The sequence below is a fragment of the Ananas comosus genome, linkage group 17 (assembly GCF_001540865.1).
Source record: "Ananas comosus cultivar F153 linkage group 17, ASM154086v1, whole genome shotgun sequence".
NCBI classification, from domain to species: Eukaryota; Viridiplantae; Streptophyta; class Magnoliopsida; order Poales; family Bromeliaceae; genus Ananas; species Ananas comosus.
Genome location: NC_033637.1, coordinates 252,204 through 267,315, shown reverse-complemented (window position 1 = coordinate 267,315; position 15,112 = coordinate 252,204). Strand labels below are relative to the sequence as shown.

General features: G+C 33.8%; 1 protein-coding gene across 4 annotated transcripts; it reads right to left on the bottom strand.

Moving 5' to 3' along the window:
- On the bottom strand, window positions 4,485-10,977 carry LOC109723302. Of its 4 annotated transcripts, none has more exons than XM_020251626.1 (7): window positions 10,663-10,977; window positions 10,177-10,326; window positions 9,966-10,039; window positions 9,725-9,843; window positions 8,969-9,052; window positions 8,232-8,333; window positions 4,485-4,826 (listed from the first exon to the last, which is right to left on the bottom strand). In XM_020251626.1, exons 1-7 carry the CDS (start codon window positions 10,667-10,669, stop codon window positions 4,703-4,705), a joined length of 660 nt encoding a protein of 219 aa, XP_020107215.1. In that variant the 5' UTR covers window positions 10,670-10,977; the 3' UTR covers window positions 4,485-4,702. The 4 variants fall into 4 exon arrangements, with proteins under 4 accessions (XP_020107215.1, XP_020107219.1, XP_020107216.1 ...); XM_020251630.1 differs by having other exon boundaries at window positions 4,520-4,826; window positions 8,254-8,333; window positions 10,663-10,976; XM_020251627.1 differs by lacking the exon at window positions 4,485-4,826 and adding an exon at window positions 5,025-5,565.

The following is a 15,112-nucleotide window of genomic DNA, read 5'->3' as shown; positions in this document are numbered from 1 at the left end:
CGCCTCGAAAAATTACTTTTCTTTTCCTACAAACCAAACATAAACAACGTAAAATATTTTTTCTACCGAAAACTTTTTTTCACAGAAAATTTTTTTTCCACAATTTTACGTGGAACCAAACACACCCTAAATGTTATTATATATGCTAGCTAGCTAGGAACCCCTCAACTTTTGAGTTTTTGATTGAAACTACTTTATCTTTTAATTGTATAAATTTAAGTAATCCTAATTAAAAAATTCCTCAATAAATTCACCAAATTTTTTAATTTTAATTAATTTTCAGTAAATAAAATTCAAAACAATAAAAATTTATCAGCTAATGAACCATAATTAAATTATTTCAACCAAAATAACCAGAATAATTAAGTTCCAGAAATAACCTAGAGCTAATTAAAGAGTTGTCGATCAACAAAATTAAAGTTAGGGGCTACTTTCAAAAAACCAACAGGTGAAGGAACCATCGTAAATTAATCTGTACGTATAATAATAGAGCAATGGTAGTTGTACACCTCAAAGTGGGATGCATATTTTACATGCATTTCATTCCAAAGCTATTAATACTATAATCGTCACATTTATTTATTTTCTTTTATCAATCAATGGATGAAGCGTGCAAGATCTACACCTCGTATTTTTTAAGTGTAAAAAAAGCATTTTCCGTAATAATATTTGCCGACAACAGTGGCAATTTTTTTAAGTGTACAAAAAGCATTTTCCATAATAATATTTGCCGACAACAGTGGCAAATGGATAGGCGGACAAGGGCCGTTGTCTGCCATGTGCAGGTTGTGCGGTAGTCTGATTGAGTGATTGGCAACAGAAGAAGAAGAAGAAGACGACGACGCCAGCCCGGCGGGGCTGCAGACCTCGTGGGGGTGGGGCTCGATCGCACGTTGGAACCGTGACTGGAAGGGTGTGCGGTGTTACCGTGCATGAACTGAAACTTCCATTCCCAGAGAGAGGTCGACCAAATGGATTAAGGACGTGTTTGGTCAAAGGTTCTAGAAAATAAATAATTTCGAAGTCAAAAATGTTGTTGTTGTTGTTGTTTTTTTTTTTTTTTATTAATCCTTTTTCAACATAGCATTTGGTAATTTTATTTTTGAAACTTGATTGTGATTCTTATATTAATTAATCAGTTTTCTGATTTTAGCGGCTTAAATTGGAAAGCAATTAAGACCTGTCTAGTCGTAGTTATGCCCCAAACCCTTGCTGTCTCTGTAGCTCATTCTGCTTCTCTGCACGTTGCGTGGGGAGGAGAAAACCGGGCTTCAATCTTGCCGGAAGAGAGAGATTAATCAAACCCGATTGCCTGTGGCCTCAGGAGAACCTGACTCAAAAAAAAAAAAAAAAACAAAACAAAACAAAAAAGCGGACCAAAAGAGAACACTTTTTAAATTTTGATTCTAATTTTAGACTAAAATTTAAAATTTTAATTTTTAAATTTTAGTTGAAAAATTTTTATATTTCGATTTTAAATTTTAATTCAAATATTAAAGTTTAAATTTTATTTCTAATTTCATATTCAGAATTTTAATATTTTTGTTAAGATTTATTATTTGTGAACTAGAAAAAAAAATCAAACAGTTTTATAAAATCAGTTTAAAAGAATTATTTTTCTATTAGACTTACCCAAATGCACAGCAGATTTGAGCTAAAATTTATTTTTAAAATTAAAATTAATTCTATATAAATTATTTTTCTAAAAGCTACTTCTAAGATGATATAAATTCATGCACACCCAAAGTGGGGTTCCAACTTCCAACACATGACCAACCGTTCCTAGAGCAAGTGTCAAAGGGCTTAATGGTTGGTATTCGAGACCCAAATTCGAATTCTAGCTGATTCACATTTTCAGTTAAGTTTATTTCTAAATAAAATAAATGAGGCGGATAGCATGCTATCTATTTCTCAAAAAAACTTTCAACACATGCCCTGGCGGTCCCAACAGGGGAACGGGAAACGTCAAATCTGCAAGTGATGAGATGTTATAATCTCCCAACACCTCATCCAATGACCTCAACGATTAGCCAATTTTGTTTGGAATTTTTTAATTTGGAAAAGAAAATGGTTAGACTTTTTAGGTAACTTGACCTTCTATATGACCACATTATAAATAGACAATCTAAGATAGGTTGCTGATCTATCATTATCGTCCTTTCTACAATTACACATGGATCATATGCGCTAACTATACACAGACTTCTAATCTGACTCTTGCATGTGCTCTAAAATATTATCGTAAATTTGTCGACAAACCAAATAATAAATAACGATAATATATTATAAAGAAACTATAAAAGTACTTAGGAAATATTCTCACCCTTCATAAAAAGTAAAAAAAAATCCATTTCAACCGTTCATAAGAGAAAAAAATTATTTGATCCATAACAAGAAAATGATAATATGCTATTTCGTCTAGTAAATTATATATGTTGTTAAACAACATAATATCCTATCACTAACGAAATAAAAGCGCTTATTAAGTAGTGAAATCAAAATTTTTACACCAAAATAATAATTTAAGCTAATATTTGTCAACATCTTTTACACCTCCTCGGTTAACTTGGAAAGAAGTAATCCCTCTTAAACTTGCTGAACAATTTATAGCGACGGACGCAAAATCTGCTCTCTATTAGGCCTAATTTGGTATTGAGGTCTATTTAACAGTATTAGATAAAATGGAGTTGAGAAAAAATCATATAGGGATATGATTCTACGTTCACCGGTGTGACAGCAAAAAATATAGCGTACCAGACTCATATTACGTATGAAAATATACTTTCTCACCGCACGTAACGCAATATCTCCGCAATCCCAAATAAAACTTTAACCTCAAGAAGGAATGATGTTATATATTATACTTCTACTATTAAAAGAAATTTTTTTCATAAAACAGTTTTACGTTAAAGGCGCGTTTGGTTCAAGTTATATAATATTACAAAGTATTTCGATATATCTAGGTATTTTGGATTTCTAAAATAGATTACTACTTATGCTGCATTAGAGCGTTTGGTTTAATACAGTAATGTAATGCTGGATTGCAGTGGTTATAGCGTTGATATGTTTGATTCTATCTATAAAATTCAGTAATCTAGCAAATAAAGTATAGTCTATTCCAAAATTATCCTTAACCATATTTTGTAAACTTTTTTTTTACTGTTTACAAATAATATTTTTTTACTAAATTTTATTTTAAATAATTTAATTTTTTTAAATTTTAAATTTTAAATTTTAAATTTGAACAAAAATATAAATTTAATATTTTAATTTAAAATATAAATATGAAATTTATAAATTTAAAATCCAAAATATAAATATAAATATAAATATAAAATTGAAAATTAAAAATCTAAATTTAAAATTCAGAAATTAAAATTTAGAATNAAATTTGAAATTTGAAATTTGAAATTTGAAATTTTAGATTTTAAATTTCAAATTCTAAATTTAAAATTTAAAATTTAAAATTTAAAATTTAGAATTTGAAATTTAAAATCTAAAATTTAAATTCAAATTTAAATTTGAAGTTTAAAAATTTAAATTTAAAATTTAAAATTTAAAAGTTGACAATTCAAAATTTTAAATTAAATTTTTTTTAAATGACATATTGAAAGAGTTTCAAGAGTTAGAGGAGTAAAATTGTAATTTTACATAATATGTAGTATTACCGGTTTTTAGTAATGCAAGATACACTGACCCCCCTCCCGTAAAACCCGTAAATATTTTCGGTGTAATTCTGCTTCATTTGTAATGCTACATTAACGACTAGATTACGTGGCGGATGAACCAAACACAGTAATTCTAGCAGGATTGCCTGTAATCCTGCCAGAATAACTCGAACCAAACGCACCCTAAAATTAAATAACTCAATTCTAATTTGAACTTTGAAAAAACTTGCGACTACACGGAATGAAAAAACTTGCGACTACACGGAACATTGTATTCGCCCCAAATAGCACAAGAGAAGAGGGAGGGAAAAGTTTTTAGAGACGTGAGGAAGAAGAAGAACGAATGCATTTTTTTCACTACTCATCGATGGAACGGCCTCTGTCACTTAGTTTTTGCTCCACTTGAAACATACCACCGATCCAACTAGTTACTTTTGAGGCCTTTATCCCGTAATTCGTCTTAGGATTGTAGAAATATTTTTTTTAAAAAAAAAAAAATCTTGTTCCTCACCCTTAAAAAGCACTTTTTAAGTTGCTTATCTCATATTTATTAATCGATTAACTTACTTTGTTTAGTCATTATCTTGTGTGCAGCCCATACTTTAAAATCCATCGTTACAAAATTCTTCGCGCGTGCCTCCACCTTCCAACTCTTGAAGATTCTGCACAAAAGAAATGCAACCGTAACAAACATACGCAAGAAACTCCATCGAGTGGTGGGTGCATAAATTTGCCACGCCCTCTTGCGTCCGATCGATATGTACGAATTGATATCCGTACAGTGAATAACGTGGATCTTCGCATGCTCGTGAGGACTTAACAGGATTCGTGCCTCTATCATTTCCACCACGTTTAGCCTCATTCAGCACAACAAAATTACTGATTTCACCTCACAGAAGGGGAGGGCAAATCGAATATTCGGCAAAAATAAGAGCACCATACTGTTCTACCCAAACATTACTATCCGCTCAATTCCATGCAAGGAGCCTTCATAGCAGTATAACACATCAATAATGTAAACTATTACAACTGCCTCAACCTAAATTCAAAAGAATCATCAAATTATGGATCGACCACTGCAACCACTTACCAGCACTTTTGACTCTTGCACTAAAACCAGGTTGGTCCAAAGACCAACAATATCCCTTGATTACAAAACTGCGCAACAACAAAGAGAACCATAGTTAAAAACCCGTTTCATCATGCATCCAATAGAAACCTAATGCATGAAAACATAAATAGAGAATCACGAGTGCAAGCAACTGTGAGAACACAGAGGAAACTATCCCAGATGAGTAGTCAGACAAAGATAAGACACCCAAAATAGAAAACATACACAGCAAATCACAAGTGCTATGCTACATAACTATCTTATCAACACAAAATACTATGTCTTGAACAATTAAAAAGAAAGAAGACAACCAAAATAACTTCTAGATTCTTGATTATCATAGCCAACATACAGCTGCTATCAATTACATTGACTAGTGGGTTTGGTAGCACGTGAAAATTTGCCTTTTGTTTATGACAATTGAACTTTTAAATAATGTGGTATATATAATATATATATTTCCACAAACAAACTGACACCTGTTCTTCAGATCCTCGGCAGATAATATATTGATCACATGGTAATTATAAAATTCAAAAACTAGACGTATCTTCTGCCTGAAGATTATTTCTGGGAGACCCCCCTGACAATTCAACGACTAATCCAGTTTCTCAATTTCAAATGGTTAGCCATAAGGTAGAAAATGCATCAACCGACTGCCATATATAGGAGTTCTGAGCGAACACAATTAGAATGGCTCCTGTCAGCTGTATTGTGCTCTATTGTTTCAGCAGTGAGCCGGCTTCATGCATGCATACCACAAATAGAAATAATGCGGAAGTACACCTATATAGACGAGGGAAAGGATCACCAGATCAGTCTGAATATTTTCACGGGCAAGAACATGGCCGTCGCTAATCATCTAACATATGCAAGACATTTAAAATATGATGGAACAAACGTTTAAAAGAGTTACAGAACATTCATCCAATGAAACATGTGGCATGTATGATTCATAAGGACATTTGGCAGAACGTACAAGAATATGCCTGTCTAACTAAATTTCACCAGCAAAATATTATTGAAGAGCAAAGAAAACATTTTAATCACGAAAAGGCATAAGCTCACAAAACATGAGGTCAATACAAACGAGTTGTAGCAACATAGTAATGTTTGCGTTGCACCAGTCATCATATCTTCGTACATGTCTCATTTGAGTTGCTTCTAGAAAATGCTAAAGAATCAGCCAATAAATAATGATTGATAACAGTTTAACAAATAGGAGTATCAAACATTTTCATCTTCATTCTATCTAGGCTATTTGTTTTCCATATTTTTTACTCACACTTGGTAGCTTCATGGTAGGTCCTACTTTTCTATAAATTACTTTTCAAGAAAATAAACCTAAGCCTTGAAACAAAAAACAGTTGATAATTGGCGTCAAGTGAACACTCTCAAACTATGTTGCAACTATGCTGAGTTTTCTTTTTTGGGGGGACTAAGTTAAAACAAAAAGAACAAAAGTTAGAGTGCAGTAGCAAGCAACCCAAAGAAAGCGATCAATTATCTCAGCTCAAGTTTCTTATTGTGCCATAAGAACGATCTTATTTAGGTGAAGTAACTATATTTGTTTGCTCTTAGGCTAATTTACAAACTTCACTTTTGAGTTATCTACAATATTATTACATTATCATCATTCAAGTTTTTCATGATAATAAAGAGTTACCTAGAACACGACTGGAAGGTGATAAGGCCCAGAAATATTTAAGTCTGTCATGATTAATAGAAAAAATATATATAAATCAACTTTCTCAAACCTAGGGTCAGAACAATGGTCCAAGCAAAATTAGGCCAATGTTGGGAGGCGGAACTGTTGCAACATAGATCATAGTATGGCATATTTTGCAACAAAGATGCTGTCACCAAATGAAAAAATAAGGAGATATAATAAGCTTATAACTTAACAGCGTTAAGAACCAAATTTATGCTGCCCACAAAAACTAATAGAAGGCATATATTGATAGAATCCTAATTGTAGTTTAACAAATGAAAAGGTAGGAATAATTTTCTACTCTGGTTTAGTTACATGGCACAGATATGCTTTGTAGAACCATAACAGCTTTATGTAATACCAAACTCACAGTCAAATATAACGGTTGCTTCATGCTCACTGTTAGGATCACTGTTAGGATTAAAGAAAAAAAAACGTATATTGCTTTTTTGTCATTACCAGATAAAAAATTTCTTACCGGCAGGATGAAGAACAGAGATCACATAGAGCATGTAGTATTCTGCCACTGGCTCAAAAAGTCACCTCACGTTTTATTAGAACACCAAAAACAGAACCACAATCATAATTTTCTCTAAAAACTTCAATTCTTATGACGATGCTAATTCACTATGAAAATATAAACAAAGGCTGTAGTCTGCTCTGTATGCGCGCGTACATGGCGAACTCAACTCAGCCTTATTCCCACACAATGAGAGGTTAAGTATATTAATCAGAGAAAGAAATTAAGGAGGATCCATTATATTAATTCTCCTTCATGATCGAAACCCATTGTGAGGTAATCCTACCCCTATCAGTAGTAGCAGAGAACTATTTCCAAGTCGTCTTAAATCATAAGATCTTCCACTCCCTACAGTTCTTCTCGCAAAACCTACTTGAATAGCACTTCTCGCACCATTTATTGGTCTCCATTGTGAGCGTACAAGTATATTAACATAAATAAATGAAATTTTCAATCCAAAAATATTGCTCAGGCACGAAGCAAGTACGAAATTGGAAATATATTCAGAACTAATATTGCTATTAGTAACTTGGACACTTTAAAGTTATATACCCTTTCCCATTATGTACCTCAGGTAATGGGGATGAAGCAAGTTATCCAACAAAATTTATCCCCAGACCAAAATTGGCTTCACCAGGGAGCAAGAATTAATTGGCCATTATCATAGAGGAAGAATTATCCTTTATAAGCTACATAGAGAAATGATATTCATGCAGCTGCCGTCAGTAAGTTGACAAACAAGAGCATAAATATTACAGTCCTGTTAAAATGCTTGAAAGCTCCATCAAAAAGATATCTACCACTAGATCAGAAATAATCCTTGTTAAAGTTAGAGCTTACGGAGTTGGTTCAATTCCATTTTGAGACATTTCTCACATTTAACACACTTTCCCTGTAACCTGCATCTTAATACCATGCACCTCCTTACTGCATTCGGTGTCTTCCTATACTAGTGAAGGCACAAATTGAGAAATTCATTTCTGTTTTGAAGAATGAAAAGGGAAATGGCCTTAATGAGCTTCATACTTCTATTAGCAGATAGAATATCATGAGCTGCCATGCTAATCAACCTTTATATAGGACATCAATGTAAGAAGTGACTGCTCCAATAGAGAAACAGGAAAAGGACTGCATGGATCTTGCATTAAAGAATCAATTTAGCAACACATGGACAAAAGGTAATACATAGTACACAGATACCTACTAAATAAAATAATCTACCAGAAAAACCATTTCTTCTTACGTTTGTCTCCTTTAACCTCATCTTTAGTATTCTCAGTTGATCTTTTAGCCATTCCCTGATTCAGAGCTTCCAATCTTCTCCTGCAAAATTTGCAAACAAAGAGAAAATTAGATGAGGAAAATGAAAGACAGTAATTTGAAAATAACCAAGTTGGAAGCAGAAACCTGTTGAGAAGAGATTAGTGCAGCTCCAAAAGCTAATTTGAAAATCAATAGTAAAAATATGCTTGGAAGTGCGTTACACAAAGAATGAATTACTCATAATATTAAATTCAGCAAAGTGTGTCTAGTATCATATAATCAATAAAGCAACAGGCACGACATATATGCTGAGAAACCTATTGGCTCTACCATGATTTTTCATCAGTTGGAAAGTACAAGAAGAAAAACATGGTAAAAAAATTCTTAAAAATAATGAAATAACTACTGGTAAAGTATATCAAAATTAAAACGTTTCTGTGGGAAACAATGAACTAAAATTTTGTTGTCATATTGCATTCAAGGAAAGAAAGGTAGAAGAGTACAATAAGGATACAATCCCTTCAAAAGGTACATCTTGAGAACTCAAGATTCTAATTGAGCAAGTGAAAAGACATGATCATGAAAATACTATTTACATGTAACTAGAGACTGGTAAAGCAAAAGTCCAACAGCTAAAAAAGTCAACCTTCGAAGACTATTCTTTACACACAGAAAGATATTTAACGGTAAATTACTTAGTGTCCTCAACGCGTCCATGCAAGCTCCATCGCTGGCGAAATCCTTCCATGCCTTCTATTCCGCTAGCAAGAATCAAGCGCCTAAAATCAAGAAGAAGATAACACATTTACAATTATATACTACTGAAAGCAAAAAAAAAAAAAAAAAAAAAAAAAAAGTCAACAGCCAAATACATGACAACACGTTCCATACGATTAATAAGTCCTTTGTGTTATTAAAACAAGGAGTATGCTTCAACAGCGCGCGCAAAAAAATGAAGAAGCTACTGAAAAACCTAACAATATGGTGACAAAGAAACATGGCAATTTCAAATATAGAAAAATCACTATTTTCTGATCAAAATGAATGAGCTAATTGAGAATGTAGTTATGATTCGAAAAGAAGGCATAATTTCTTCCTCTATTTTTCCATATTCCAGGACATTATGAAAGCAGCAAAGCTTGGAGAATGTAATGGAAAAAACATCTTTCTTCTATCCTCCTTGTCCTTCCTGTTTTTACCCATACAGAAAAAGGTTCCTCAAAGAAACCTAATATACAGTCTGCTAATTTACTTCCACTAACACGGCACCATCATGGTTCTGCAGTAAAATTAAAATTTTAAATATCCAAATAAAAGAATCCATGCATAATTGTTTTATGGATAAAAACAGCTAAGAATAATATTCCACAAAGGGCTTACTTCCATTTTATTCCTTATGTTAATCAGACACCCAATTTCCCACCAAAGAATATGACTATTACAGGTTTTACCTCTCTAACAGTGTAACTTCAGATTGAAGTTGGGCAGCTCTATCCTTCGCCTCGTCCAATGGCATAGATAAACCCAATTTATGCTCACTATCCTGGAGTCGCTGCCTTAACTCCTTATCCTTTAAGTGAAATTTTCAATTAGACCACACTGGAATCAGCAAGCAATAAAAATCAAATAGCCCATTGAACAATCAGTACTACAAGAACAAAAACAAAACAAATAAGCCAACAAATATCTGACCCTCTTCTCAGCACACTGCCGGTACAGAACAATCTCATCTTGGCAAAATGGCTCGATATCATTAATTTGCAGGCCTGAAGAAATATAAGGTAATTTTCCTCCTTCACTCAAAATGACACTTTAAATAAAACTCTTCTAGGATAGAAGTTATCTTAAATTATGGCACCGCCCATAATATCATCCAATAATTGGTGAAGTTCATATCACTTACACAGGAAAAGATTTCTCAGTATTCCATCACATAAATCAACACCTTCAAGAACATGAGATGCAATCTCCTGGGGTATGAGAGGGGATGGAGGGCCCAGCATGAGGTCATCCCCCACAAGGATAGTTTCCTCCATAGTTGGTTGCGAATCGACTACAAAAACATCATATAAAAATCAGTAAAATTTAATTAGAACACAGCATATTGTTTGCTTCAACAAAAAAAAAAAAAGAAGCTCCATTCTGTGTTATAAGCTCGAAGTAATAAGTAATAACTGACGTCAGTTACTGACAAATAACTGAAGCAAATAAATCATTCAAACCATTTCGGCTCAATATAGTACTTGGAAAGACAAAATCCATCAGAGCAAGAGTAAGGAATATGGCTGGTTTGTCACCAGGACTCTCACATCAATGGCTACGCATCTGCGTACGCCACTGGAGACCCAAAGAAAAGCTCAAACATGGAAACTATGGGAGATTCACGTACCATCCATGATTAATTTGGAGCTCCTTCGTTGCAGCAGCAAGCAAAGGGGGCCTGAATTGCCACTGAAGCTATCGTTCAAGGAGGAAGAGAAAGGACACGGCTGCGGTTTGGTAGATCGTAGATGGAGCGCTTGCTCTCCGCCCTAGATATCGCCACCACGGCACCACCTCCTCCTTGTCCTCGCCGTCCTCCCTGGGATCAACAGTGGACCGAGCGCGGTGAGAGAAGGAGGATGACAGAGTGGGAGAGAGGTTAAGGGTTTGGTCGGGTGTTCGGGCCGAGGGAGCGGGCGGATTCGGTTTAGGAGAGAGAGAGAGAGAGAGAGAGAGAGAGAGAGAGTGACAGAGAGCGGCCGCGAGAGATGTAAAGTGGGCTGTACAGCCCAGCCCATATTTTTCCGGGCCAAAGAGGGACGGAGACCAGCGTGGCCCGGCCCCAATTCTCGGATCGTTTGCCAGGCTTGTCTTTCCGGAGCCACAGCCCAGTATGGCTGCAGGCCGTGCTGGACAGAACAGCGCGTGTGGTCGACCTGTAGTCTTTTAAGGCAGAAGCTTCCATCTGGGGATTCGGCCTCGTACTCCATAACTTCCTGTCCATTATAGACAAGCCTGATAAGCTTTTAACTCGACAACCTGGCCCAGAACTGCATTTTGGACCATTAGAAGTTGGGCGAAACGAATACTTGCCGAGAATTGAAACAAGTTTTGTTTGACATTTATATTAAAGGATAATTGCATATATATCTCTCAAAACTTCATAAATATCTTCTTTTTTTTTTCAATATACCCTTCATATATTCTTCCGTTATTCCAAAATATCCTTACAGTTACCATCCGTTAAATTAACTTGGGTTAAACCTGAATTAAATATCCATTAGAGTTAAAAAAAAATCAAAATGCCTCTTTTATCTTTAACTTAAGGGCAAATAAGAAATGTTGGTGATGGTAGAAAGGTATATTTGAAAAGATCAAAAATCAAAATAATTTTTGTACCCTAACTTAAGGACAAATAAAAAAAGTCAATAATGGTGGAAGGGTATATTTGAAAGGGCATAATAGTAATTTCGTACAAATAATAGCTATTGTTAATAGTTTATTAACGGAATTTAATTTTAGGGGTATATTTAAAATAGTTGGAACGTAAAAAATATATTTACAATATTAGCCTTGTTAAAGGAATAAATCAGAAAATCGAAAAATTTTTATGGGTATATAAGCAATTGCCCCTTTAATTAATATATATATATATATATATATATATATATATATAGAGAGCGAGAGAGAAGGAGAGAGAGAGAGAGAGAGAGAGAAGAGAGAGTTGACCCCTATGATGACTTTTTACAAGGTATCCACCCATCCCATGTGGCTTATTAGGTTTTAAGTCCATTTGAAATTCTACTTTTTGATTATTAATAGCCCTTAATATTAAACACTTTCCAACCTACCAACACCCTACCCACCACCTACCCACCCATCATCGCCTTCAACCTCAACATCTCCTCCATCCCAAGGCTAAAAACCTCACCAAGTACTCACCGTCACCCATTGATACCTTTTACCCAAGTATTCTAGCCTACTATATAGTATATATAACTATACCCCTAGTTATTACTAGTATACATATATATAATTAGACTGGAATACTATTAGTAGTAAAATCCTCTTTTTGCTATCAAGTTTTTAGCCCTTGGATGAAAAATTGTAGGGTTAGGATGATATTAGTCAGTTAGAGTTGAGTGGTCCCCCTAGGGTTGAGTGGTCCCCACTGGATTATAGTATTTAATCCAATGGTTAGAAATGATGAAAATAGTTGATCTAAAGGCTAAAAAACTGGTAACAACAATAGGATTTTGCTACTAATAGTAGCACAGTCCAACTCATATAGAATTAGACTGGAATACTATTAATAGTAAAACTCTCTTTTTGCTATCAAGTTTTTAGCCCTTGGATGAAAAATTGTAGGGTTAGGAACTTAGGATGATATTAGTCAGTTAGAGTTGAGTGGTCCCCCTAGGGTTGAGTGGTCTCCACTAGGTTATAGTATTTAATCCAATAGTTAGGAATGATGAAAAGAGTTGATCTAAAGGCTAAAAAACTGGTAGCAACAATAGAATTTTGCTGCTAATAGTAGCCCAGTCCAACTCTATATATATATATATATATATATATATATATAATTATTTGATTACATATAAGATTAATATACATACTTGTGAAAAAAAAAATTAATATGTATGAAATTATTAAAATTTTAATTAATTTGATTTATTCTGTTTTATTTGGTTTTTATTTTTCCAAAGTGAACTATGCGTAGTTTACTTACTAAACTGAGCTGATTTGACCAGAACAAGGTGATTTGATTTGGGCAATCTGACTTAAATCGAATAGGGCTCGTCCCTAATCTTGTTCTGCCTGAGTTGTTCAAAACATTAAAAAGATATTTTTAGTTATTATATTGCCAAATTGACTCTAAGGAGAGCTATTCTGTTTCATGACCCTCCAATTTTTGCGGCACATGTTTCTTCTTTTGAGAAAAAGATAATATTTTACTCGCTTTATTTATTGAAATGATGATTTTAGTTACGGGGATGAGACATCCGAGCTCTCGAGGAGGGCGGAAAAAAAAAAAAGAAAGTAAAAAAAAAAAGTGATATGTTGTTACTTCTTAACTGTGATACGACGCTCCCGCGGGTTCGTCATCTGTGGATGTCGATCTAATTAAAACACTTGTTGAGCTCTTTTGTGCAAATGGCGAGGAAGGATACGTCTCCGAATGTGAGCACAATCGTTTGCTCGTTCACATTAGTCAACCCGTCCTGAGAAGGATTGGAGAATTTCCACTTTTTAGTCAACGAGAGCATCAGCTCGATGGAAGCTGCCTGTTTCACACTAGTCAAAACACGGTACGTAATTTACTGTTTAAGTCCATTCCAAGCTCCACCTCAAAACAAAAAAAAAAAAAAAAAAAAAAAAAAAAAAAAAAAAAAAAAAGAAGGAAAGAAAACACCATTCCCAGTCTGAAAAGGCCGTGACAGAGATAGGACACGTCTAAGGTTGACGGTGGACCGGAGAGACCTCTGGATACTCAGGTAGGTGCCAGCGAAAGCTCCTTGAAAGTGCGTACATGGTGTTTTTGGTTGCATTTTTCATGCATGGTCGGCATTTTCACTCTTCCCTTGTTACTTTTCATCATTTGCTTAGTTTATATATACTGTCGAGATTTATTTTGATTTTGCTTAGTTTTTAAGCAGTTGAGATCCTCTAAATTTGAAAATTAATAGTGAAAGCTCTAATAGCTTGTCCCTTGATTAGTCATGTACATGTCATTCTATTATTCCGTAATTTAAAACATACTGTTTACATTTTTTGTATTTTAACTTTTTACGAGGACTTGGAGCTAAAAGGATAAAACATTGTTAAAAAAGATATATACCAATGAGCATATGAGAAAAAAAAAAGACAGCAATATATAAAATTTGAACTATTTATTAGAAAAAATAAAAAATAGAGATGATGTAAGATTAACAAATAACTTTGGACCGACCGTCCCAAGAGCAAATGGCAAAGGACTTGGTGGTTGGTATCCGAGACACAATTTCGAATTCTAGTTGATTCACATTTTTAGCTAAGTTTATTTCTAAATGAAATAAATGCAACGGATAGCGTGCTATCTATCTCTCAAAAAAAACAAATAACTTTGGGCATACAGTATACTAGATGCAATTTGACTGTACTGAGTCATCAATTGGTGGATATAAGCAATCATAACAAGAATCTTTTGAAAAAATCATATTAAACATATATAGTGGTAACAAAAACATTAGTCTCCGGATATCAGTAAACAAATTATTTCCAGGTTAGAGTGGCAATAAAAAAGGATTATTATCAGATTAAACATAGTAGTGACAATAATGTTAGAGCTCTTTGAGAGAAGGAGATGGAAAGAGGGAACAGTCAAGCGACTGTGAAGGAGCAGTACTTCCTGACAGCAATCTGGTAGGTGCTCTGGAGACATAAAAATATTATTATTTTCAGAAATTTGAGCTTAGATCCAATAAAAACTACTAGAATTTGTAAGGAGTCAGTAAAGTAATAGGCTGAGAGTTGCCTACACCGAGAGTTTTATTTTTTGTAGCTAAGTTAATTTTCAAAATAAATGAAATGGACAGCATGTTATTTTTTTTTCTCAAAAAGAAAAATCATCTTGTCATTCATAAAGATGCAGGATTTTTTTTTCTTTGTTATTGCTAGATCTAACATTCAAGACAGTTGTTGTGTATTAAATGCGAATTAAATACACAGTTCTTTAGTGACTTCAATTTTTTAACTCTTTTATTTTACATGGTGACAAGCATTAAACACAAATTCAGTTTTTCCCGTGCTCCTAATTGTCTTATTTAATATACTCTTAATTATTTTAAATTGACATGATGACTTATTAAATAGAAGGT

Bases quoted from the DNA above. Each gene is read 5' to 3' on its own strand.
- LOC109723302 (XM_020251626.1), bottom strand. The intron at 8,334-8,968 runs GTAATTTACCGT...CAAATTTTGCAG, and splicing joins GGACGCGTTGAGGACACTAA to GAGAAGATTGGAAGCTCTGA. The intron at 4,827-8,231 runs GTAGATTATTTT...GTTGTTGCGCAG, and splicing joins AAGAAGAAATGGTTTTTCTG to TTTTGTAATCAAGGGATATT.